The sequence below is a fragment of the Gossypium hirsutum genome, chromosome D03 (genome assembly GCF_007990345.1).
Source record: "Gossypium hirsutum isolate 1008001.06 chromosome D03, Gossypium_hirsutum_v2.1, whole genome shotgun sequence".
NCBI classification, from domain to species: Eukaryota; Viridiplantae; Streptophyta; class Magnoliopsida; order Malvales; family Malvaceae; genus Gossypium; species Gossypium hirsutum.
The window spans coordinates 2470410-2496654 of record NC_053439.1 but is presented as its reverse complement, the minus strand read 5'-3'; the positions used below and the strand labels follow the sequence as shown (position 1 = coordinate 2496654).

The window sequence follows — 26245 nt, the reverse complement described above, 5'->3', positions numbered from 1 at the left end:
GCTCCCTTTGTTTCTTTTCTTTTCTTTTCTGCCGATTTGCCAGTTTTTGCTGATTTCTGAGTTACTGCAACTGAAAGGTAGGTTTATAACTCTCTATCAACCTTGTTACTGTCTTTTGTTTTTTCTGCATGTTAGCAGATTTGAATCACTGCCTTGTTAGTGCCCTTTTCTCATTAATCGGTAACTGCATGTAATCGGTTTCCCCTTTTCTCATTACAAGTTCTTTTTCATCTCACTGTGCCCTGATTTTCTCATTTACAGGTTAGTTTTCCATGGTTATTTTGTTTGTATTGCATGTCCGATTGAAATGTAGTTTTCCCCGATTGCATGTATACTCTTCTGCATAGGACAGCATTCCGTTCCGGAGAAACAATTTTTGGATTAGGCTTAAGAATTGATGATTGTTGTTTGTTGATAAGGTGCCTTGGCTTAAGAATTGATGACTGTTGTCTGTTGTTGGTTAGGCTTAAGAAATGCATACTGTTGTTTGTTGATAGTGTTGTTTGCTTTAATATGGATGGATGGGGCTATTGAATTGTAGTGTTATTATGCATATTGTTGATACTGTTGTCTGTTGTTTGTTGATGTGTTTTGGTAATGCTGGCTCTTCTATTTTCCTTATTTTTAATGTTGTGCTGATTTCCTTAATTTACCTTTTGTTGTTCTTTGAATATTCTAAAATTTGGCAGTCAAAATATGCTGGAGCTTCTTCAAAAGGTTGATCAACCTAGGGAACCTGGTACTGCAACACACTTAAGCTCTTCTGAACGTAATCAATCATCTGAAATGCCAGATGCAGAAACTTCTGATGGAACAGTACGGGGCATTTAAAAAGGGGCAAATGTTGCCTATTTATGATGCTCAGAAAATTGCCACAATGAAGACTGCAACACACTTAAGCTCTTCTGAACGCAATCAATCATCTGAAATGCCAGATGCAGAAACTTCTGATGGAACAGTACGGGGCATTTAAAAAGGGGCAAATGTTGCCTATTTATGATGCTCAGAAAATTGCCACAATGAAGGCTGCAGACAAAGGATTTATCGTTGGTTGGCCTTCTGATAATTTGCATGCTCTTGATTCTAGTGAGCAGGTTAATGCTGCTGATGCTAGTCAGCTGGATGGTACCCGGCAAAATTCAAACCTCATGCCAATAGCAAGTGGACATATCTTCTGTCAGTTACTTCCTCCCGGTATTCCAAATCAGAACTTGATTGTTATGAGAGCAAAAAAGCGTAAAAGTATGACATTTGAGCTTGTATCATGGCATAGAGAAGTGACACAAGGTCGTTCAAGACCTCAGGACATCAGGTATTTGGAATAATTTTCCAATTTGCTGCAATTTTAACAGCACATGTAATATATGTGTCTCTATATGTGTGTATATACTATATCAATAACCAAAAACAGAAATATTTCCCATTAGCAATTTGCTGAAGTACAGAAATTATTGCTCTCTTCTCTCACTTTCTTTATGCTTTCCTCTTCATTGGAATTATGTTGAGGTTTTCTTTTGATCGCAGTGCGGCTGAAGCAGGATGGGCACATGCAGCAAATCGATTGATTGAGGTGTGTTTGGTGTCAAACTACCATACTTGATCTTAGTTTATTCCTTATTTGAACTATGACAGTTCTCACTTAAGGACATTGATCTTGATATCACAGGCTGAAAACGAACCTGAAATGATTGAAGATTGGCCGCCTGTGCTTAGATCAAAAAGAAGGCTTATCTTGACAACACAGCTTATGCAGCAACTACATTGTGCTCCTCCAAGAGCAGTTCTTTCTGCAGATGCTATAAAAAACTATGAGACCGTGGTCTATTTTGTTGCCAGATTAGGCTTAGGAGAAGCATGCAGCTCAGCATATATATGTGAAAGTGATAAAGCTGTTCCTTCTGAGAGTGGAAGCACGTAAGAACATGTTAATTATGTTTGAAACCCCTGAATCCTGTTTTTTACTGTCAACTGGGGATTTTTTTTTCTACTATCGTACTGATGCGGCTTTTGTTTTTGTTTTTGTTTTTTTTTTCCTGCTTTTAGCCTCCCTGAAAAGGTTAAGAAGAGAAAGCAGTCCATCTTAAAGGCTGCAGAACAGTTTGTCATCGCTGCGGAACAGTTTGTCATCACTGCAAAGAAGCTGGAAAATGATTTACAGAGGTAACCCAGATCAAGTTTTTACCAGTATGTTTTATGCATAATATCTCGTCTTCAATTTTTTTAATATACTTACAAGTAATGTATAAGTTGGAAGCAAGGTTTTGCTTTATATCACTATTTATTAGTTACATTATATATATATTTGAAATCCTTTGTTTGCCCCATGGTGCTCCCGCTATTGGTTTTACCCTAAGCAGTTGTCATGCTGGTTGTCTTCTAATGTTCCTCATTTTGTTATGTAGTCTGGACAAGAGATCCTCAATCTTGGACTTAAGATTGGAATGCCAGGATCTAGAGAAGATCTCACTCATCAATCGTTTTGCCAAGTTCTATGGTCGGGGACAAGCTGACAGGGCCGAGACCTCATCGACCTCTGCAGCAATTGCTAGCCCTCCCAAATTCTTCATCCAGAGATATGTTTCTGCAGTACCGATGCCTAGGAATGTTCCTGATAAGGTACAATGTCTTCCACTTTGATGATTAGCTAATTGGTTTTTTCCAGTTCAAGAGTTGACTGGATACTGGCTGACTTATAGGTGAAATCTTCTGAAGACTCTACTTCAGCTATGTTTGCATGCCATATACTGATAAAAAAGGACAAATCTCAGCTGACTAAAATTGATTGATTTGCTGCTTTAATACAGCTGCCAATTCAGCATTCATCTCCTTTGAGCCTGCCTTGTTTATATATTTGTAGGTTGATAGCTTCTGAAAGTTGAATTCTAGGGGCAGATTTGTAGGTTTATGTACTAACAACGAAAGGAGCTTGAGTGCATTGTGGGGGAAGCTTGCTGCCGAGATACTGATGCAAAACTGGGATATTGCTCTTGAAGAACTTAATCGTTTGAAAGAAATAATCGATTCCAAGGTTTTGGTTATATCCCCATTGATTATTCGGTTTTTATTTTGACAATTTGCTTTCCGATCATTCGTTGACTCATTTATTGGTCTTTTTGCTGCAGAGCTTCTCATCACCTTTGAACCAAGTTCAGAGTAGAATATGGCTTATGCATTGGAGCCTCTTCATCTTTTTCAACCATGACAACGGAAGAACACAGATCCTTGACCTATTTAATCAAGACAAGTATGTCACTTTAACAACTAAACTTAAGGTTTCCATGTTTTGTTACTGATGTTGTTAGTTGCATCATTTGTGTGGTAGTCACATCTGTGCTTATTTGTTCTTTGTGCATTTTCCTGTCTTTTTATGCCATGACTTACTTCTGTTTCAAGATCCTGCTATGTTCACATGCTTCGGTTTTGATTGTGTTGGAATGGAACATGTTTAGAAACTTTGTGGATTTCTTTTATCATTTGCATGGTTTTTTTAATATGAAAAGTTAATGCACTGCCTGCCATGTAATTTGCAAAATGTTTGTTCAAAGATTTGAGGCTAAAGTAGGTGATATCTTCGCATTGACAAAGAAAGTATGTGTCCCATAAAGAACTGCAATCAAACCAAAAACAAAGAAAGTAGTGTTAAACCTCTAATGAACATGTGTAGAAGTGTGTATATGGTATATGCCCCATGTTTTGAAGTCTTTACTCTTTAGCATGTCTAAGAGAATGTGTATAGTATTTGCATGTTGAATTTTATATAAGCAAATTAAGTGATCAGTTTACTAATGCAGGAAAGAAGTAGATGAGTTGTGCCGAACATTGGAAGAGAAAGAGGACAGTTCATGTACTGCCTCAGATCAGTTTTCTTGTATCACAATATAATGAACTTTGCTAAACAAGTTATGCGTGCAATTTAGTTGGAGAGGTTTTTTGTTAGGTCATGTAAGACTTTTGTTGGTTAAACTATTAGAAATTCAAGAGCAAATTGGGTCCTCTAATATAAAAATGAGCAATTTAGTCCTTATATAATTCGTTTTGAAGCAAACAAGTAACTTTTGAATAGTTTTAATATTTTTCTTATCTAAATGCTCGTGGAAAAAATTGAAAATAAACATGTCTAAAAGTTTAATCATAAAAAATCCATCTTTCTACAGAAAATATAACAAAAAAAAGTTAAAATAAACGAAGAAAACAACATTGAAGACCAAAATTGCTGCAAGTCAAATCTAGAAACAAAAATGAAATTGAATACATAATTCATTACTGGGAAACAGAATACATAATTGGGAATATGAAGAAAAACCCTAATTCATTATATTGTTAAGTAAATTTAACTTGGGTTGCTGATGGTAAAGTAACAATCATTAAATCAGTATTCAAAGTCAAGTTCAAATAATTTAATATTTGATAGAAGAAATTGATGAAGTTTGTTGATACAATCATAAGAATATTTAATTTTATTAAATTATATATTTTTGTTAAATTATATTTAATAATAATAATTTTATAGTATTATATATTATGATTTTAGTAAATTATATATTTTTGTTAAATTATATTTAATAATAATTATTTTAAATTATATTTTATAATATTATATATTATAATTTTAATAAATTCATATATTTTATCAAATTATATATTATAAAAAAATATATTTAATAATAATTATGTTAAAATATGATTAAATTATTTATTATTTATATTAATAATCTTATTAAAATTTAATAACAATAACAATAATCAGTTACCTAAACAAATTTATGCTAAGGGTATTCTAGTCATTTTAGTTTTTTCCATTATGCTATTACACCTCTATTCCATTCAACCAAACACAAGATTACTATTACGCCTCTATTCCATTACATTCAACCAAACAGTTGATTTGCTATTACACCTCTAATCCAATACACCTCTATTCCATTACACCTCTAATCCAATACACCTCTAATCCAATACAGCGAACCAAACGTGCCCTTAGGAATTTGGGAAGCAATAATTATAATTATAATTATAATCCCAATGAAAAGCTTTAAATTTTAAAAGATTTCTCTTTGGTACAACCTGTCTGTCTTAGCTAAATGGTCTAGTTTAACATAAAAGAAATAATAAATTAAACCTTCCTTTTCCATGAATTTCGCAATCTTAATCAACAAAAACAGGTTCTACTAAGAGTTTGTGTGTGGCCGATTGAATTTTACTTCGATTAGTATGAATATTGTTGTCAATACAAGAGAAAGTGTATTATCATTCTATTTATGAGTCGATGAGAAGATATAGATAGTTCTAAACATTGTATCAAAAATAACATATATGATCAGAACTAAAGGCGAAACCAAATAACTTTTTTAGGGCGCCGAAATTAAATTGTAATTTTTATGATAGCAAAAATGTAATTTCACAGCCTATATATTTATAATTTTTAAAAGATTAAATCAAAATTTTACATTTTTAGGGGAGCAAAGTATAATTTTACCTTTACTAATTTAAAATTTTAAAAATTTTAAAAGGCCTAAATAAAAAATTTTCCATTTTGTGAGGGGCGAAGCACCTCCCAACCCCGTATAAAAAGATTAACTTATAATTTTAAAATTATAAAAATACAATTTTATCATCGTATTAACTTATAAATTCAAAATTATAAAAATATAATTTTATCATCGTATTAACTTATAATTTCAAAATTATAAACATAACTAAAATAAAATTTTGCCATTTTGAGGGACAAAGCCCTAACCCGGCCCCTCATGCGGTCCCTAAAGCAATGGGGAAGCACGGCACGAGTGGTTTTGACCTCACTCGGATATATGGTACAATTTTATTTTTAACTTCTCTTAAATTTTAATAATTCAATTTAATCCTTTTGAATCAATAATAACAATTTTTGCCTCTTTCAAAAATTTAATAATTTAATTTTTTAAATAATTAAAAAAATAAAAGATCTGCAAACCCTTAATTCCTAAACACTTGGAATTGTAAATACTTAATTTTTTGTTGTTGTTGTATTGGATCTAAAGTCATAGTCTATAGGAGAAAAATTAGATATAGGATCTTAGCTATGTTAATTTATATTATTTTTCAAACCTACCCCTTTATTTGTTTTTCTTCATTTTGTTTGTCTCAAAATACTTACTCATTTTCATTTACTTCTTTCTTTCTTTCTCTTTTGAATGACATTTAATTCAATGTTGACATTAATTGCACATGCTCAATCTATCTAATCCTTCAAAATATTTAATTTCCCCTTTTCTTTTTGTAATTTCAATTGGTAAGGATATTGACATTAATTTTGATTCAATGTGCGTACGAATTTTGATTTGATTCAATTTTTACAAATTATTAACAGCATTATCGAATTAGCATCACTTTACGTTGATATAATGCATGCACAATAAATAATATTAATCTGATATGAAAATAAATATATGCAGTCATTTCTTTAAAACATATACAGTTGAATCAAAATCAAAGTTTCATATAGATATATGAACCACAATTTAAATTTCATATGTATAACTGCATCAAATTAAAAATCATGTATAAATTTAATATTTATTCATTTTTAATATAATCAGGTCTTATTTAATCATATATATATTATTAATTATAAGTTTAAGTGTAGAAAAAGGAATTGACTTTTTTCTAAAGTAAAAAATAAATCATCTCACTTGTTGGAGTAATTAATCCTTTTGCTTTAGCCTTTAGGACATTTTTGGTAACTTATAAGGTATTGGTCTTGTAAGTTGGTATTACTATTTTGCTTTAGATTTTAGGACATTTGTGGTAATTTATAAGCTATTAATATTGTAAATTATAACCACCGGTTATTAAAATCATTGAATATGACACTCTGGGATTATACAACATCATTATTTAAAAAAATATATTTTTCAAACTCAAAGTGCCACATCATCAAACTTTTATACTTTTCAAGTTCAGGGATCAAAATGGACCTAGTTTTTAAGTTCAAAATAGACCCAAAAAAATACAGGTGCCAAAGTGAACCTAGTTGTTAAGTTTAGAGACCAACGTGGACTTACTTACCAAGTTCAGGGGCCAAAAGTCACATTATACCCTTTTTTCACAATCATTAACAAAATGAGATTAAATGAATAACAATTTTCAAGTTCAAGGGTCAAAGTGGATTAAAAAGGAGTTTAGGGGACAATGTAGGCCTACTTGCTAAGTGCAAGGGCCAAAAGTTACATTATCCCATAATACAATCCAACTTACATTGTGCTCCATTGACAATTAATAAACTATGCATCGAAACTTGTTGAAGTGGGGTCGAACTTGCTTTGGGAAAAGTTTTCGAAGTGTCATCCATCGGGAGCTAGTGAACCCTTCAACAGTGGTCAGTATATCCCAGGCACATTACCAACCATCGTCGACACTTTAGAATTTTCCCCTCGAGCCATTTCGACCTCTCCTCAACAGAACTACTTTATGATTAAATTATTTTTTTTTTGCAAGGAAAAATACCATGGAGGTCCCTGTACTAGAAGTCTGATTACATTTTGCCCCTTCAACTAAAATATGGACAAACTAGTCATTGTACATTAGATTAAAGAACAAATTGGTCCTTTTCCATTAAAAATTTCATCCATTTGTATTGTTAAAAACTAGGATGGTTGACGGAATAACTAGATAATAACATGCGATGTGCCACGTGTACCTCATGCTGACTTATAGAGACCAAATTTTAACAGCATAAATAGATGAAATTTTTAATAAAAGGACTACTTTGCTCTTTGATCTAACATATAAGGACTAAATTACCCATCTTTTGAGTAAAAGAGTAAAATGCAACTTAACTGCTAATACAAGATCCTCCATGATACTTTTAGCTAGTGCACCACAAATTATTTGTCAAAATTTGTGAGACTTTAAAGAGTAATAAAATAAGAGACTATATCTAACAATTTATATAATGTAAGGATAAGACCTAGAAATATTATATTAGTATTACTCATGACTTGTTCCAATCAAATTGATGTAATTATGGGTACATGATTGGATATTTTCTATGAAATCTAATATAAACAATATTTGAAGAATTGATATAAAATTATATAATCTCGCAAATTAAACAGCTAATAAATAATTAAGCCGTCCATTAATAATAATTATGATAAGTAAATAAGAGGGAGGGGGGTTGGTCCATTTCTTTTTTATTTAGTTGTTGGACCATTATTGAAAGTTTCCAATAGTATCCTCAAATATCATAGGAAAATCATATTCGACAAGGACGAAAATGACCATCAATTCTTATGGTTTTCGTGTTGTAGGGAAAAGTCAATTCCTAACGGTATCTGTCCACCGACCACCGACCTACCCTTTGCTTCACATATTAAATTTGTTTTTTTTTTTTTAATTTCTTTTGGAAAATAATAAGTTTCGTTCGGTTCATGTTATATTTTAGTCATTTATATTTGAAATGTTATGATTTAGTCACTTTCATTCGGGTTTTATTACAAAGTGGTTACTCGCCGTTAAGTTCTATTACCTCCCTAAAAGTAGTCCTACATGGCAGTCCAAATGAGTTTTTAATGCCAGCTTGGATGTCTAGCTGAGATGAGAATAGAATACAAAATTTTACCCTAAAACTCGATTCTTTTCCTATTTAAAAAGAAGCAATACGTGGATTTTGGGAAAAGAAAATAAATAGAGTTTTAGAGATAAAACACTAAATATTGGATCTTTTGGGTTCTTTTTAAAGGTTTCTTGTTTTGCGAAGAAAATATGAAAAAGGAAGGCATATCAAGTCAGATGGATGCAAAGGAAGAAAATAACAAGGTTTTTACTTTAGGGTTGTCGCTGTTTTAGAGCAAAATTACTTATTTAGTAAAAGAGAAAACGAAAGCAAAGAAGATGTACTTGGACATTCCATTGAATCCATCCTTTGTTTTCCATGTTGAACAAAAAAAAAACAATCGATTGATGAAACACTCAATTTGATTTCTATTGTTTCGATTCATTTAAAACTCATTTGCACTGTCACGTAGGATTGTCGTTAGGGAGGTAATAGAGCTTAACGACAAAGTGACCACTTCGTAACAAAACCCTAACGTAAGTGACTAAAACGTAAAATTTTAGGCATAAGTGACTAAAATGTAATCTGAGGCAAACAAAAGTGACTATTTTTATAGTTCACCCAAAATTTTAAAGCTTTTATTAGATATTTGTACTAATATTTTTAGATTTTTGCGAGATAAATGTGAATTTAAAAGATATCGAAAATTGTACTTTAAGACGCTTTTTTTGATACTTAAGTTAGTATATTGACTTCATATTTAATGGCCGAGTTAAAAAGATTAGGCAGTGACTTTATCCGTTAAAATGATTTAATTATTTTATAATCCTTTAAAAATTGTAAAATTATAAAACACCCCTAAACATTTCCCCCCAATAAAAAATTTTAATTTCACCCCTACCTATAATCGAAAAGGCAAAAGCTTTAAGGTAATGAAAAGATGAAGATCTATACTTAATACATGAACTTTCATCAAATCATGTGAAGTCATCCACTAATTAATTTAATTAGCTGTTAAAATGTTTGATTATTAATAATTTTTTAAGGATTTTTTTATAAGTTACATCAGTGTGTAAATTAATACATAGAGTATAAAATACAAACCTTATGTTTCATATGTTGACTTTAATATAATAAATAAGTTATTTTAAGGTAAATTACATCATTAGTTATCCGACTACTAGTAAATTTTTATTTTGATCACTTACTTAAAAAAGTTACAATTTGGTCATTTACCTTTTTTAATGATGACACTTTTTTAGTTGGTATAATAACAATTTTAGTCCTCGGCTTTTATATTTTTTGTCAATTTGATCTTGATTCTATATAAAACAATAAAAACATGAAATTCTTTTTTACAAATTTAGGAAAGTTTATATAAAAATTCTAAGAAATTCTAAAAATACATAGAAAATTCAAAAAATTAAATAAAATAGATGAAAATTTAAAAAATAGATAAAGTGAGAGAAAATGAGGGGGAAATGTTTTTATTATAAGAATGGAAAAAAGATTCGGAATATAATGTGTTTTTATGATGTGGGTTTTGAAAAATAATTTAAATGAATTAAAATTTTGAATTGAGTTTGACAAAGAAAATTATGCGGTATATTTTGTACTTTTTGGTTAAAAAAGTTGACATCGGAGTCAATTTCACAGGTCAATTTTCGTTATTATGTCTAAATATTGAACAATTTTGAAATTTATTGCGGCAGAATCTTGAGTTTTCTAGTATGAACATTTGTCTTTAATCATATTAAGCTTTATACAAGTTGAATATCATGTTAAGAGATCCAAATTGATCTATTTTTTTGTAATCCAATTTCATCATTTTACCGCAATGCTAATGATTTGTTGTTGCAATAAACTGGCAATAATTTAAATTTTTATATTGAATTTTCTAATTTTTTAAATAAATTTGAGTTTATTTTATAATTTTTTATATAGAATTAAGGTTAATTTGACAAAAAGTATAAATTTAAGATTAAAATTATTACTATACAAATTAAAAAAAGTACCGTAGTTAGACACTTAACAATCATGTGACTAAAAAGTAATTTCGAATTCATTAATTATCAAATTGTAACTTTTTTTTAAATTAAGGGATCAAAATGAAAAATTATTTATAATTGAATGACTAATGATATAATTTATCATTAAACGAAAAACAGTGACAAAAACAGACAAAGAATCATCATAAAATTAAAATTTTAATCAATCAATTAATTAAAAACGCTTGAGAAAAACAAAACGACATTTATTTTTTCTTTACCTTTTGAATTCCACTTCACTTGCCCACAAAACGACAACCCCTCATCACCGCCTGCTAAATACATAATTATTTTACCTAATTAAATAGGGATAAATATTAAACATATACATAACTCTCGTATAATGTTTGATTGGTACAATTATATGCATGAAACTTTAATTTGAATTCGATTGTACATATTTAAAAAAATGAATATATCAACGTAAAATGATGTTAGTTCGATAATGATGTAAATGATTCGTAAAAACCGAATCAAATCGAATTTTGAAGTATAAAATTGTACAAAACCAAAGTTCACGTATGAAATTACACATTGGAATCAAAGTTCGTATATACTTTCTATAGTTATTCCAATTAAATAATTTATTTCTTTAATTAATTATTAAACTAGCACCTTAATGACACCTATTTAAACTATTACTGACAGTTGTATTATTTATTGATAAAATATTCATAATTTTATTTTAATTTTTCTTGTAATTATAACATATCTTAACAATTTTATTATATTGTAATTATTGCTTTTATGTATTTTTTTCTCGTGATTAATTATAAGGTTCATAAATTTAACAAGTTTAATTAATCAATATGAGTTATCAATTTATCACTAGTTATTAAATTTAAGTAATCAATTTATAAGTTTATAATGTTCTAAATTCACATTAAAATATTGGGAATTTAATATTTTATCAAACTCATATATTTAATTCAACTCATCAAAGATTAATTTTAATTAAGATCATTTATAATTAATAGGCTTGTTTATATGAGATAACTATAATTTTACTTAAAAATTTAGACCATATACTATTATCGAGGGTTAAAATAAAATATGAAAAACCGATTCTTCTAAAAACTTAACTGTTATAACGAAATGTTGTTATAAAGAAGACTGACTGTAAATATAAAATCTGATAATTTTCAAGCATTCTCTTTTAGAATTAAATCAAAGTTTAAACCAAGATTGAATTTTTTTTTTGAGAAATTAGATTGATTTTTAATTTTATAAATGAAGTGATGTAAAAAAGTGTTGATATAAATCCTATTAATATAAAATTAATTTCATTTTATTTTAATTGAATTAAATTTACTGACAATTGAGATATTCTAATTAAGGCCCAAACAAACCCCAAGATGCCAAGACAAAAGCATCTACATCTATGCCCTATTTTATTTCTTCCAAAACAATAATGTTTAAAGAAATGATAATAAGGACTAATTCTGGTTTTAATCCTCATTTATTTTAATTTAACATAATTTAATTCTATTTTTATATTATTATAAGTAAGACCAAATTTATAACACCTTCAAATTTGATCTACGTATTAAAAATTCACATCAAACTAATTGATTGTTTGGTTACAATAGTAAAATTAATTATTTATCATGCATGATGTTTGGGGTTTTAAATCTCCTTATGATTGATTTTTTTATTGATTTAATATACTAAATACGTAAAAATATCCTCATAAAATATAACTTAATTTGTATATAGAGGAATCTTTTAGTAATTTCGTAATTGAGTTGATGCCCATTTGACCCTAACAAAAACTCAATAAAACACTTAAAATAAGACATTATATCATTTGGAGCATATGTTATTTTTTTGTCCAACAAGGTATTTGTATTTGAAAAAAGTTATATATTTTAGTACCCGAAGATAACGATGTTAACTTTTGTGTGTGTGTGTATAATTTAGGTTTTACGGTTGATTTGTTGGGTATGAATTTTTCATGATTTTGTTCAGGGGTGAGCAAAACTTGATTCGACTCGAAAAAATCGAAAAAAAATTTGAATTTCGAGTTAAACGAATCGAGTTAATCGAGTTATTCGAATCAACTCGATTTTTTTTCCAAATTTCGAGTTCGAATCGAGTTGAGTTTTCGAATTCGAATAACTCGAATAATTCGAATATCAAACTATAATATTTTACAACTCCCAAACATTTTTACTTTTACCTTAAAACTTTTACTCTTTCCCATTTTTCCCCCAAAACTTTTACTCCCCTCCCCTCCCAACCCCTCAATCTACCCAAAATCCATTTCCCACCAAAATTTTACTCCCCCATTTACTTTTTCTCAAAATTTTACTCCCACAAACCCTCAAAACCTTTTATTTTCCCCCCAAATTTTTACTCCCTCCTACTTTTCCCCTAAAATTTTTATTCCTTTCCCATCTCACCTCCCATCTACCCCAAACCCTCCCCCCTCCAATTTTTTTTTAATATTTTCCCTCCACAATTTTACTCCTCCTATTTACTTTCCCTCAAACTTTTATTCCTCAAAACTTTTTATTTTCCCTCTAAATTTTTACTTCTCACCCTGTACTCTCAAATAAAAAATCAAACTTATCTAAAAAAAATCACTAAACATAAATAGTAATAATTTTATTTATATCTACTATTTATATTATTAAATTAAATTTCACATTTTATATTATTTATATTATTGAATTGTTTAGTCATATTGAATATTTATATTAAAATTGAATTATTAATTATGCCATAAAATATTCGTGTTAAAATTTTATATTGGTATCAATTTCACATTTTATTTTTAAAATAACTTTTATTCAAAAATCATATTTTTACATTTAATATATTTTTTAATTCTAAAATACATAGTGACAAGAATCTAAAGATAATTGAAACAACTAAGCAAGCAAAGAAGCTAACCAATATATAAAAAATTAATAAATAAATTATGAGGCGATGAAAGTTAATAAAAAATTTGATTAAGGCGGACAAATTTTATTACGATGGGTGACAGTGGTTACAAGGACCCAAAATTATTTTTTTAAAATTTAACTCGAACAAATATATTCGATTCGAATTCTATCTCACTCGACTCGATTCGAGAAAACTTCAAATAAAGTTAGGATGATAAAATGAGATTCGAAAATTTTCGATTCGATTCGATTCGGTCGAATGCTCATCCCTAATTTTGTTAATAGAATAAATTTAGTGTTGATTGTATTTTTTAAATTTATATTTATTTTATCAAATACAATCCGATAGAGGTGATTTAATTTGAGTTTTAGGATTGATTTGATTAAAGTTAATAGCTAATTATTAATTTTTCATCACATCAACTCTTAAACAGAAATTAAACACTAAAAAGCTTAAACACTGTTGCCTTTAGATGCCATTAGAAAAAAAAGTGTCAAACACAGGTATCAAATTTTCTATTAAGTTTATACAGTTAACTTAATTTGTATATATAGGGACCAACTTAAAAGAAATTTGAAATAAAAATAAAAAGTTCGAATTTTCAGCATAATAGAGGGACTAAAGTGAGAATTAATCCTGATTATTATAATAACTCCCTTTCACACAGTTTCTTGTCGGTGAATTTGGATTTTCTGGAATTTTCAGTTTTCCTTTGTTTTCTCTCTTTTTTTTCATTTTAAAGTTCTTTCGCAACATAAAAACCTTCGTAATTTGTCTGCAAAAAAAAAAAAAAACCATTTTCAGACACAAACACACACAGAGAGACACAACAATCAAAACTGACATGCCTCAAAAACCCTTCCTTTCCCTGTCTTTAGTTTTATAGTTCTTCGTGCCCAATTTTAATACAGCCAAAAAAAAAAAACAGGCCCAGAGTTGAAAAACTTTGGATTTATCGAAAAAAAAGCTATGGAAAATGGAACAGGGGTTGTTGCTGGTTCAAGGAAGTCGTCTACGGAGAGGCCGTACAAAGGGATAAGGATGAGGAAATGGGGAAAATGGGTGGCGGAGATAAGGGAACCCAACAAGCGGTCGAGGATTTGGTTAGGGTCTTATTCAACACCTGTTGCGGCGGCTAGGGCTTACGACACGGCGGTTTTTTACTTGCGTGGGCCGTCTGCTAGGTTGAATTTCCCTGACCTTTTGACGGGAGAGAAAATCGGATGCGGCGGCGGCGGCGATTTGTCTGCGGCTTCTATAAGGAAGAAAGCTATTGAAGTTGGTGCTAGAGTTGATGCTCTTGAAGCAGCAGCAGCCCATCATCATCATCATCATCATGGTCATAGCTATAATGGTGGTGACTATGGCGATGAGTTAAAGCCCAGTAATGGTGGGTTTTTAAATCGGGTTGATTTGAACAAGATGCCCGACCCGGAAGATTCGGATGGTGAATGGTTAAGGTGATTTGATTCAATCATGGCCCTCCAAATTGTTATGATTAAAATATAAATTTTTTTGTGGGGGGGGTCCGTCGCTAGTGGCGGCTGGGAGCTGATAAAAAAGGGAGGGAAAAAAAAGTGGAGGTGGTAGTTGCTAACATGCACCGTGGGATGTAGCTAACGTGCGCCGTAGTGGAGGTAAGGTAAGTTCTATACAAGGGACGGCTGAAGAAATGGAAAAAAAAAAAAAAACTTTGTATTAATAATTATTTTATCAGTGTAATGAAAAACCCTTTGGTTTTTCTACTTTTCGGTAATTTGGGGTTTCATGGTAACAAATTTTGGTCACTGTAAAAACAAAATTGGATAACTGTATATTATTATTATTATTATTTGGCACTAATTTCTATTTTCTACTTTTTCTTAATAATTGTTTGTGTTATTAATTTAAGATATTGAGTCGGAAATAGATTGAATTTGTTAAGTGTTGTCGGTTAAGCAATTGATGTATTACTCTTATTCTGAGAACCCAAAGGGGCTTACGGAGTCTGGCGAAAGCGCGTAAACTCTATAAATCCCTTTGGGACAAACATAAACATTCTAAGGACAATACTTTCGTTGAGGGTCTATGTAAAAGTCGATACCTCAATTTTTTTTTAATAAGAGAGTTGGCTCTTAAAAAAATTTAAATTTTTGAGCTCGGGCTTGAATCAGTTTAAATTTAAAATTTTTTAGCTCGGGTCGGTTTAAAAAGAATGGAAGTGAGGGAACATGGAAGTGGGCTACACGTCCCAGCAGTTGGTGCAAAATGGCCATAGTAGCCACTACAGCTATAACTGCTAAAGTGATAAGATTTTTTGAGTTAGGTATTCTTTTAACTCACGATTGTAGTAGGTTTTTTTTTTATTTTGGTATTTGAATTATTATTTATTTAAAAATTATTCGCATTCAATAAAAATGTGTTAAGTGTTTTATTTTTTAAAGTAAATTAAAACGAAATAATTGTTTAATAAAAAATTTTAAGTACTAAATTAAAAAAATAAGTATAATTTAAGGGTCAAATTGTAACATAATTTTCTTTTCATGGGCTTCCCCACTGTGTCAATGAATGTGGGTCACAACCATAATTCAGTAAAAAAAATAAAGCATAGGGACTGCCGTCCAGGGAGTGGATGATGATGTTTGGTCCAATCCAACACGAGTGTGGTGGGGGTGTTCTTTTTTTTGGTAACTTACAATTATAAATGGTATTAATTATCTGTTTTGGGTTTATATGGATCAAGATTTTTAAAATCGGATCAGTGGTCAAATTAGTTAGATTACTAATTCGATAAAATAAATTATAAAAATATTAAAATTTTGATTCAATCGATTTAACCGATCCAATTCAAACAACATTGATATGAATAGAATATTTTAAAATATTTTAGGAATTGAGGTTGTCCATAGTTTCATACAATAAAACGAACATATTAATAGTGTATGTCAATATGGTGATTTTATTTTAATTTTTTTTTACCATTGCTGATATTTTAAATTAACAAATTATTTTTAAAATTTTAATTAAGTTTTCCAAGTATCAGTATTTCATTAATTAAGTTCTTTTGTTTCCTTAGATTTCAATTTAGTCATTAAACATTAACATGAACATATTTAATATACGCGAATCAAATTGTAAATATGTATAATTTTATTGTAGGGATAACTTATATATGATGTGTTAAAGGCAACAAAGAGTGATTCCACCTTCGACCTTGGGCAATAATTGGATTCGCTTAAGATCTGATGGTGTCGTTAATGAGGGAACCGATTTGGTTGCAACAGGGGGTGTTCTACGAGACTATAATGGAAGATGGATTCTAGGCTATAACAGATATTTGAGCTTTTGCTTTGTTATGAAAGTTGAATTGTGGGGCATCTTAGATGGATTAGCGTTTCTTTTGGAGCAGAAATATGACAGTGAGATGGTTTAAACTGATAGCATGGAGGCAGTCTTAGCAATTCAAAACCAGGCTCATAATGATCTAGACTCTACTCTGATCAGGAGAATTCACCAAAATTTATCCAGAGTAAGACATTGAGGCATTTGACATATCCTTAGGAAAGATAATGAAAAAGCTAATGGAATCACAAAACAAGTTAAAGAGGGTAGAGAAGGTCTTCAAAATTTTGAAGTTTCCCCGTCGAGGACCTAGTTCTATTTTATTATAACCTTTTCATTTTCATTTTCATTTCTTTTTTTCACCCCAAAAAAATGCAACAAAGAGCGATTAAACCGTCTATGCAATAAGTACATTGTACTTGCAATTTGATTTATGTATTCTAAATATTCTAAGTTAGATTTTAGTTGACATTTAACAATCAAACTAATGACTAAACAATGTAATGATCTAATTGATATAATATTAATACTTAAAAATTTAATTAGAACGTTTCAAAAATTAATAACCAAATTAAAATTTTGTATCATAGTTTAAGGATGCTGGTTGAAATTATTATTATTATTATTATTATTATACCTTTAAATTTAAGCAAGGAGAGACTACCCTAATCTAAGATCAGGGCATGCCATCAACATCATATTGGACTAAAAAGGGTACTTTAATATCATCTATCAAATAAAACTGTTAATGAGATTTCAACCCTAACATTTAAGAATATTCAATCAACTAAATTAGGGGAATAATCAAGTCTTGAGCTCAAATATTGCTAAGTTGCTCGGTATTTGTTTGGAGTTTGATCAGACATTTATTTTTAGATTTGAACTCAACTCGAGATCAGTGACAAAACTAGAGGGGTTGGCAGGAGTTCCAATTCCCTTAAAATGATTTTTTTTTCATATAGTCCCTTTAAATTTTTTAAAATTTTAAATTAGTAAATGTAAAATTGTATTTTGCCCCCTTAAAAATATAAAAATTTGATTTAATCATTTAAAAATTATAAAGATATAGGCTATTAAAATGGTGAAATTGTATTTTTTTCTATTGTAAAAATTACAATTTAATTTCGGCTCCTCAAAAATTTTCTAGTTTCACACTTGCTCGAGATATAATTGAACTATTGAAGTTCAAACTCAATTAAGCTTGTTTATCAATTTTTGTATTCGAGCTCGATTCGATAATTAAGCTTAGGGCTAATAATATATATATTAAGGATAATAACATAATTTAATAATATAAAATATGAAAAACTCGATAAAGCTTGCAAACTGTTCAAATAAAATATTACTAAACTTGAATTCAATTCAATTAATAGTTCAAACTAAAACTCCACTCGATAAGTATCGAATCAAATTTGAACTTTTTAAAAAAAAATTAAATTTAAATAGCTCGCGAGCAACTGTCTCGTTTACCTCTAAACCGAACCATAAATATCTTGTTTCTCTTATTCGGTGTTGTTAGTTGACAACTTGCGTACCCTGGCCAATTGCCCAACATTTAAGTTTTCAAAAGAAGACAGGACAGGGCACACTCTTGACAGTAGCGGCCCACAATCAGCGGGAGAAAGAAAAAAATAAGAATATTGTTTGGTTTAGGTAAAATTTCCATGGAGGTCCTTGAACTAAAAGTCAGACTATATTTGACACCTTTACTAAAAGAATAAGCAAATTAGTCTCTATACATTATATCAAAGAGCAACTCAGTCCTTGCTATTAAAAAATTCATCTATTTCTACTATTAAAAACTGATATGACTGGTAAAATAATCAGGCAGTTATACGTTACTTGCCTCGTGTATCTCATGCCAATATATATGAACTAGTTTTTAATAGTACAAATAGATAAAATTTTTAACAGGATGATTAATTTGCTGTTTGATCTGATATGCAGAGACTAATTTAACTATTTTTTAAGTGGAGTTAAAATATAATCCAAGTCTTAATAAAAGTTATCGAAAGTACTTTTACCTTTGTTTTAACACTTAAAACTTAAGTAAAGTCTGTACCCAAAATTGGTCCCCTTTCTCATGTGAATCCAATTACTCATTTAGAAATTTAGCCAGCCTAGCCTTACCCATCTATTACCATCAAAACGTGGGCAAGGACAGCAGATATTTTACCTTAACAAAAATTCCAAACCAATACATATTCACGCTTTTGTTTCCTTGTAATCTCCGGTTCGTTTTCAAATTTTTTAAATTCATGGGAAACCAAAATAAGAAACAAAGGACTGTCGTTGGATGGGTAGTTAAAATGTCCAATCACATTAAAAAAAAAGAGAGAAAAAACCAATGAAAGCATGAAGAATAAGAAAGGATGCAAAAACAGACATTACCCATATAGTAAGGAAGAGACAGCTTCAGCCGGTAATTTAGGTTCAAACAACCCCACCATTGGAGAATTCGTTTATGTTCTAAAACCTACGAGCATTAGCTAATGAGTCGGGTCATTTATTTTGTTGAGTAATTTTGTCTCGTATTTTATTTAGAGGAGCATTTGGGTATTTATATTATCATAGCTCACGGCTTGATCCTACTGTGCCTAGGACCGATATTCTGAGCGAGCTCTAGAATTGCTAGACACGTGTCTCACTCCAATTGCCTGCAGTGCACGCGGTCCTCTCTATACCTGGGACTGACATTCTGAGCGGGCTTTAGATCCGCTGGACACATGTTTCGCTCTGGGTTGCCCGTAGAGCATGTGATCCCCCTTCTGGACTGAGATTGTGACCCTCACTTGGTTCGTGCGAGTTGGATCCACGGACTCATCTTGCGAATCTGCGAACTCCCCTCGCTGTCGTCTCGTAATTCGCCTGCATTCAATCGTCTGGTGGGACCTATCTCGGTCACGGGTAGGTGACCCAGGTCCTATCTAGGATTCGGGTTGGGGACCACTGATGTATAACATGAAAATTCACTTAAAAAATAATAGGATTTGGACAAAATACGAGTGTCGAAAAATAAACTTGAGTAAAATTTAAAGCACATTTCCTATATGGGTTGAGCCTTGAGCAAATTTTTTTAACATGATCCCAATCCAACTTGGCCCGAATATATTTGTTATAAAAAATATTATATTGATTATATATGTTAAATAATAATTATATATTTATATTAAATCACTAACTCAATAACAATTAAATCGATTACTCAAAACTTAAGAAAAAATTACCCAAACCTAACCCAAAATATAAAATTTTAAAAATTATTTTTAATATAATAAAACATTTAATATATTTATGATAATGTTTTTAAATCTAAATACTATTTAATGTATTTTTATGTGTTAGAAAACTTTTATTTTAGCGTTTTTAGTGCATGTAGTATATTATATATATTTTTAAAAATCTTATCTTTAAACAAAAAACCAATCTAAAAAATCAAATATGGGTGGATTGGGTCAAATCCAAGTTTACCTTTCTTAAATTGAGTTGAGCCTCGACAAAAAAAAGAGAGCCCATTTTTCACGTCAGGCCGAGCTTGAAAATTTAATCTAGATACCTTGTATGGGTCTAACTTGAACTCAATTGACCCATAAACACTTCTAATCTTAATCTACGATATATGTTTTCGTAAGTGTATATGGTACACTAGTACTAACCTAAAAACTAAATCCGATAAATTAGAATTCAAATCAGTTTCAATACAATTTGATCATATAAAGTCAATAACTTAAAAAAGTCGAACTCAAACCCGTAATTATTTGAGCACGAAATAGACCTAAACTCAAAATGACTTAAATATAAAGTATCAAGATCCAAAATGAACAGAAAAAAAACTTCAAAACTCAAACTTGCCAACTCAAAAATTGGCAAAAACACAAAACCACCTAAACTTGAAATGGTACAAACCTAAAATTGATCAAAATCCCAAAAGAAATAAATATCAAAACTATACATAAATTTTGATACAACGTGCAATATCGCACATGTACTTTGATTTCATATATAAAATTTTGATTTGATTAAATTCTCACAAATTACTAATATTATCTAATTACTACAATTTTATGTTAATATATTGTATAATAAACTACTATATCATTCTAATATGAAAATAAATACATATTCATTTATTTAAATGTATAAATCAAAGCAACAGATTAAATTTGATAGTTTCCAAACCTAAAAATACCAAAATCAAAATGACTTGAGAACCTTAAAACCTGAAGTGACATAAACAACGTCAACCCAAAATCAACGAACGACCCAAACTTGAACCTTAAGTATCAAAATTCCAAAATGATCCAAAAGGAAAAAGAAACTAGAAACTACCCAAAACCAAAAACAATTTGAATACAAAGCAATCCAAACTCAAAACAACTTAAACTTGAATGACAATAACCCAAAATAACCCAAACTCAAAATAGCTTTTAAGCCCAACTTGACATGATCCACGTTAACCCAAAATCAACTTGACATACTAAATGGACAACTTCGGTTGCCCCAACTCAAATATTACAAATATATATGTGTAAATGTTGTCCTTGAAAAATCACTCTACTTGTTTTTGAATATGTCGAATAAAAACACTGAACGTATTTAAGAAGAAAGTCTAAAGCGACATAGATTGAAAACATTGACAAGAATTTGTGCTAAACTTCTGCCCTCCCAATGTGTCAATCCTGGTAAATAGTTGTGACTATAACAGTGTTAATAATGTAAATGATATATGTAATATTATACAAAAGCAGGGCAAGACTGACCATATAAAAAGCACGTAATCACACCTTTCTCCGAACTTTTCTTGATAAATGGAGAAAGGAAAAAACTTCATTGCTGCACTGCCCTATCCAACGCCCTGAATATCCTTCAATGATAAAGCCTCTCAAGTCTCGAGTGTTTAAGCTTTTCCTTCAATTTCACGCTTTATTCGAAGGGCGGCTCTAACGACATTTCCTCTTGTGATGATACCCACCTTTAGGAAAGGGATAGAGAGCTTAGCAAACGCTGGAAGAAAACATAATAGACGAAAAAGGAGCTTAAATCAGGGGAGAAATTTTTTTATGATGCTTTTTGACTTACCAGCTTGCCCTCTACATCAACAACCGGAAGCCTGCGGTATTTTGTCTCGAGCAATAATCTGAAATTTTTCGATAAACCAATTAGAAATGTTTGATAGTTCCCTCAACCCATTTTACAATGCTAGGATAATACGAGTTCAGGTGACGAGTTTAGATGCTTTCCTCTTGTGCCAAAAAATGAGAAGACAGGAACCCTATATTATGGAAGTAGGTAATCAACATATGGAATAGCAAAGGTAAGATAAGTTTGACAGACCTAGCAGCATCCTCGAGATTAGTTGTTTCACGTACAACTAATGGAGCTGGTGTCATTAAATCACCAACGACCTGGCCATTCGTCTTGTTGAGTAACTTCTGTACCTCGTTGAAAGTCTGCAAAATTGAGGACTGCTTTAGCTGCAAAAGGTGAAAAATTATATGATAAACAAAAATATGAGTTCTTCCGGAGCCAATTGCAGTGAACTCAAATACATGCAAGTTATGCAACCTTTGAAGCTTACAATCCAGTTTGTTAAAAATTAGTACTGTCAAAACAGAGAAGGTCTAGTTTGCTCCACCACATTGCTATGCGTCATTAAAAGGATAAAAAGCATTCGACTAAGTTTCCACTATGAAGGTTCATTTTCTTCCATAAAAGTATGTCATTTGCAAATATATATTGTACTCTTTTCTCAAAGTACCATCACTAGCATTAGAAAACAAATACATTAAATAAGCAGATTAGAAATGCCCATTTGTAGCAAGTGAATCTCTGTGCTCGAAAATGATATAGGATATGATTGACTAGAGTAGGATATTTTAGAAGTGCTGGAATCAATAATATAACTCTCCGCGAAAGACAATGGTTTCTGCAAAAGAAAGATGCATCTACATCAAGAAGAGAGACAATTCTTGCTTACTTTCCAAGTGCTATCAACTTCAGGAAACAGGTCATTCTCAGTCCGTCGCCCTAATTGAAAAAACAGTACATAAGAAATTACTATCATCACGTGAAGATATCCCAGATTCAGATAGATTTCCACAAAGGAAAAGATTAAAGAAACTTTTTTGACAGCAATAAAAATGCCTTCTCTGCTTTCTATTAGCCTATAATAGCAGCCATAAAGAAACTAGCATCCCAGGTTAATACAAACTGGTCCACACTAAAACCACTAGAAGGGGAAGCGATAAAAATTCAAGGCGCAAACTAAACTGCAGTTATTGCCAATATAAAGATTTATTAAAAGAAAAACAAAAATAAGGATCAAAAGGAAAGGGTTTGCTTATAGGAAAACTGTACATAACGGAATCACAACTAAAAGAAATATAAAAGCCACAGTAAAATTCATCAGATATCCTTAATTTACCAGATATGGAGTCCAATGCTAGCAAGTCATAATCAGAAACAAGTCCAACCTGAAGCAGAAAAGAACATGATCCCATTATTCCAAAAGTAAAAGCTAATGTTTACCAGGTCAAAAAGGACAAAGCAGTTACACAAACCAAACAAACAAAATTGAAATTGACTGCTTGAAAGCATGGTGGAAAACTTAGGAAAAAGAAGGCACCTCAATGGTAGAAAACTTGTGACAATGTCTCTCTTTTCTTTTTATTTTTGGATAATTGAACTTATATTCAAAATCCAAATGAAAGCAGAAAATCTGCTACAATGTACTCATGGTAAAACAATAAATTTTCAAATTTGGCTTATACCAAACATCTTACAATGAGAATTATTTACATCACTATGTAGAATATTTACATTACAGAATCAAGTTCACACAGTTGCAACAATCAAATGAAATGAAATAAAGCAGTAATAATGAATTGATCTATAATGGAGATGTGAACAGGCCTAAAAAGTCATCATATGGCCAGAACAACCTTTCCTTCACCCACCTCAACTTAAAGTCTTAAGAATGGAGAAAGAATCGTATTGCGTATACCTACAGTCCCAATTAGCCACTGTTTCACCAAGATATTTGCTTAAACTTAATGAATCATGACTATTAATTCGAGACTAGAAGAGTAGCATTCTATTTCAACCTTTCATGGGCAAGGCCCAATATCCAATCCAACACTCACTTTCGGGACATTGGCCTAGTTGGACAATGCAAATACTAGGATTCCACCTTTGTGGAAATGTCAAGGAATCATGAGTGTATAAAGAGCTTTGAGGTTTGGTACTAAAAGTTAGCAAACGAATTGCCAAAAACTCATGAAAAGAAAAAATTAAGGGAAAGATAACATACCAATTTCCAATCATCATCAATAACAGGAAAACCGGTGATTCTGTGTTCAACAAGAGCTTCCAGTGCTATTGGCGTTGGCAAAAGATCAATATATTAGAACCTTCCTTTTTAAATATGCATATTTACACACACACACACACACACAAACACAGACAACATATTATAAGATATAAGCTAAGCAAACAAGTACCTTCATCAACAGTTGTTGTTGGCTTTACAACATGCAAATCCTCTTTTCTCGTCATGAAATCCCCAACTGTATATACTCCACCTCTTGGCTGCATACACTCAAAATAAAGAAATGTTCATTCAAATAACACGAGTAAAGTTCGAAAAAAAAATATAACTATCTTCCAACATTGACAATGCTACAGCATTTTTCTTCCTAAATCAAGTACGGTTGAGTAAGAATAATACAGCGAGAATATAAATTTTTTAATCTAATTATATTAACCTGAAGCATTTGGATTTTTTTTTTTTGGCTAAAAGCTTTAGTAATTGATTTAGCACTACAATCAATATTCGGATAAAAATAAAACAAATGAAAGAGATGCTTGCAGAGCTTATTTACTGCCACTGCATCCTAAATCACTGAAACTTACAACTTATTACAGTAAATCAGAAAGGCTAACGCATAAACAAGCCAGAAATTTTCAAATAAAATCGAATTTAAACAGCTAAAATTCCATGCATGTAAAAGAAAACTCTCTCTAACATATTCAGACTCTAAATCAATTCGAAACTTAGTATTAATTTCAGCAAAAATAAACATCCAATAATTAAGAAGAAAAAAGAACGAACGGATAAGGTAACAAACCGAGACGGAATTGGCGGTGAGAGTGCCGCAAGCGGCGACAACAAAAGTGGATGACCTGCGAGAACTGGAGCCGGCGTTGACGGTGGATAAAGGAAAGGAAAGGCGGTGGAAAGGACGGAAGATGAGCTGGCAAGGCATATGGTGAATGGAAGCGGTGGAATTCGAAGTGGCGCGTAAGCGAGTGAGAGATAGAGGTTCGGTATGGAGAATTGTGTCCATATTTTATTTAAACGGCTCTTTCCTCTTCGGCGGCGGTGGACGGTGGTCGTCGTTTGAATATTTTTTGGTGAGGGATAATTCGAAGAGGGCCAAAAAGAGGAGTGATAGAATTGATTGGAGGTGGGAGATATAGTGATTAGCGAAGCTTAAACAAGTAACCGCCCATTTTGGGCCAAATTCCGTAGATTTTCTTAGGCGCGTGTTGATTACGACTTCAAAACGGTTAAAATCCTAAGACGGCCTTTGCGGGAAATTTTTATATGGTTAAAATTAAAGGTTTATTATTATTATTATTATATATATATATTTTTATTATTTTTATGGTATAACAATAACTTTAACCCATTTGTTTTTTTTCTTAATTTCAACTTTATTTTTAATTAAATTTGAATATTTAATCATTAATATTTTTTAAAAATTCAAATAATTTTTTAACAAAAATACTGATCAAAATATTAATTTTTTGACGATGTTGGTGTGGCAACCCATATAGTGTTTCATGTTAACATGTCACTATTTTTCTTATATATCATATCAACAAATAAAAATAAATTAAAAAAACATAAAAATAGTATGAAATACGTAAATTGCTATGCAGGTTGTCATGTTTAAAAAATTAATATTTTAGTCAATATTATCGGTTAAAAGAATAACAATTTGACTCTTTTATAAAAGATGATGGTCAAATTTAATTTAATTTTTAAAGGTTGAAGGTTAAATTTAGCTCAAAAAAGAATAAAGGTAAAATTGACAAAAAATTTTTATATAAAAATATTTTCAATCGTTAAATAGATATTGAATGGATTCAAAATTTTATTTACACTACAAGTATAATTATATTGACAAATTGATTGAATTATTAATTTTTGTCAAAGCTAAAAATGTAAAATTTTCATTATTTAGAAATCTTAAAAAGGCTTAATTGAATAAATAATTATCTAAAATGGCTAACATTATAATTACCTCGTTTAATCAAGTAGAGGTGTTCATTAGATGAATTGAATTGGGTTCGGATCGAGCATGAGTATGATATTAATATACTTTATATTTGCCCAAGTTTGGTCTATCTCGAAACATGAACCAAAAATTTTGTCCAAGTCTGCTGATAT

At 30.6% G+C, this 26245-nt stretch overlaps 3 protein-coding genes across 11 annotated transcripts; 2 read left to right on the top strand and 1 right to left on the bottom strand.

Annotated features, from left to right (window-relative positions):
* Nucleotides 1-902: 902 nt before the first annotated feature.
* On the top strand, nucleotides 903-2728 carry LOC107913498 (uncharacterized). Its single transcript, XM_041089577.1, has 5 exons — nucleotides 903-1312; nucleotides 1525-1570; nucleotides 1667-1914; nucleotides 2044-2160; nucleotides 2403-2728. The coding sequence occupies exons 1-5, from the start codon at nucleotides 936-938 to the stop codon at nucleotides 2635-2637; spliced, it is 1023 nt and encodes a 340-aa protein (XP_040945511.1). The 5' UTR covers nucleotides 903-935; the 3' UTR covers nucleotides 2638-2728.
* An 11420-nt stretch (nucleotides 2729-14148) lies between these two features.
* On the top strand, nucleotides 14149-15308 carry LOC107932590 (ethylene-responsive transcription factor RAP2-10). The gene has a single exon (XM_016864646.2). The coding sequence runs from the start codon at nucleotides 14440-14442 to the stop codon at nucleotides 14932-14934; it is 495 nt and encodes a 164-aa protein (XP_016720135.2). The 5' UTR covers nucleotides 14149-14439; the 3' UTR covers nucleotides 14935-15308.
* Nucleotides 15309-21244: 5936 nt separating this feature from the next.
* Nucleotides 21245-25408, bottom strand: LOC107932583 (CBS domain-containing protein CBSX1, chloroplastic). 9 transcript variants are annotated; one of them, XR_001693434.2, is made up of 9 exons: nucleotides 24918-25408; nucleotides 24291-24378; nucleotides 24101-24165; nucleotides 23216-23264; nucleotides 22769-22818; nucleotides 22126-22241; nucleotides 21871-21928; nucleotides 21576-21763; nucleotides 21245-21470 (listed from the first exon to the last, which is right to left on the bottom strand). XR_001693434.2 is itself a non-coding variant. In XM_016864637.2 (8 exons), the coding sequence occupies exons 1-8, from the start codon at nucleotides 25134-25136 to the stop codon at nucleotides 21689-21691; spliced, it is 744 nt and encodes a 247-aa protein (XP_016720126.1). In that variant the 5' UTR covers nucleotides 25137-25408; the 3' UTR covers nucleotides 21245-21688. The 9 variants fall into 9 exon arrangements, 3 of the variants coding, with proteins under 3 accessions (XP_016720126.1, XP_016720128.1, XP_016720127.1); XR_005911022.1 differs by having other exon boundaries at nucleotides 21552-21763; nucleotides 24918-25330; XR_001693432.2 differs by having other exon boundaries at nucleotides 21552-21763; nucleotides 22126-22265; nucleotides 24918-25312.
* Nucleotides 25409-26245: the final 837 nt, after the last annotated feature.

Bases quoted from the DNA above. Each gene is read 5' to 3' on its own strand.
- LOC107913498 (XM_041089577.1), top strand. From the start codon at position 936: ATGCAGAAACTTCTGATGGAACAGTACGGGGCATTTAAAAAGGGGCAA. The intron at 1,571-1,666 runs GTGTGTTTGGTG...TTGATATCACAG, and splicing joins CAGCAAATCGATTGATTGAG to GCTGAAAACGAACCTGAAAT. The intron at 2,161-2,402 runs GTAACCCAGATC...TTTGTTATGTAG, and splicing joins CTGGAAAATGATTTACAGAG to TCTGGACAAGAGATCCTCAA.
- LOC107932590 (XM_016864646.2), top strand. From the start codon at position 14,440: ATGGAAAATGGAACAGGGGTTGTTGCTGGTTCAAGGAAGTCGTCTACG.
- LOC107932583 (XM_016864637.2), bottom strand. From the start codon at position 25,136: ATGGACACAATTCTCCATACCGAACCTCTATCTCTCACTCGCTTACGC. The intron at 24,379-24,917 runs GTTTGTTACCTT...GAGTGTATGCAG, and splicing joins TCACCGCCAATTCCGTCTCG to CCAAGAGGTGGAGTATATAC. The intron at 22,819-23,215 runs GTAAATTAAGGA...TTTTTCAATTAG, and splicing joins AGCATTGGACTCCATATCTG to GGCGACGGACTGAGAATGAC.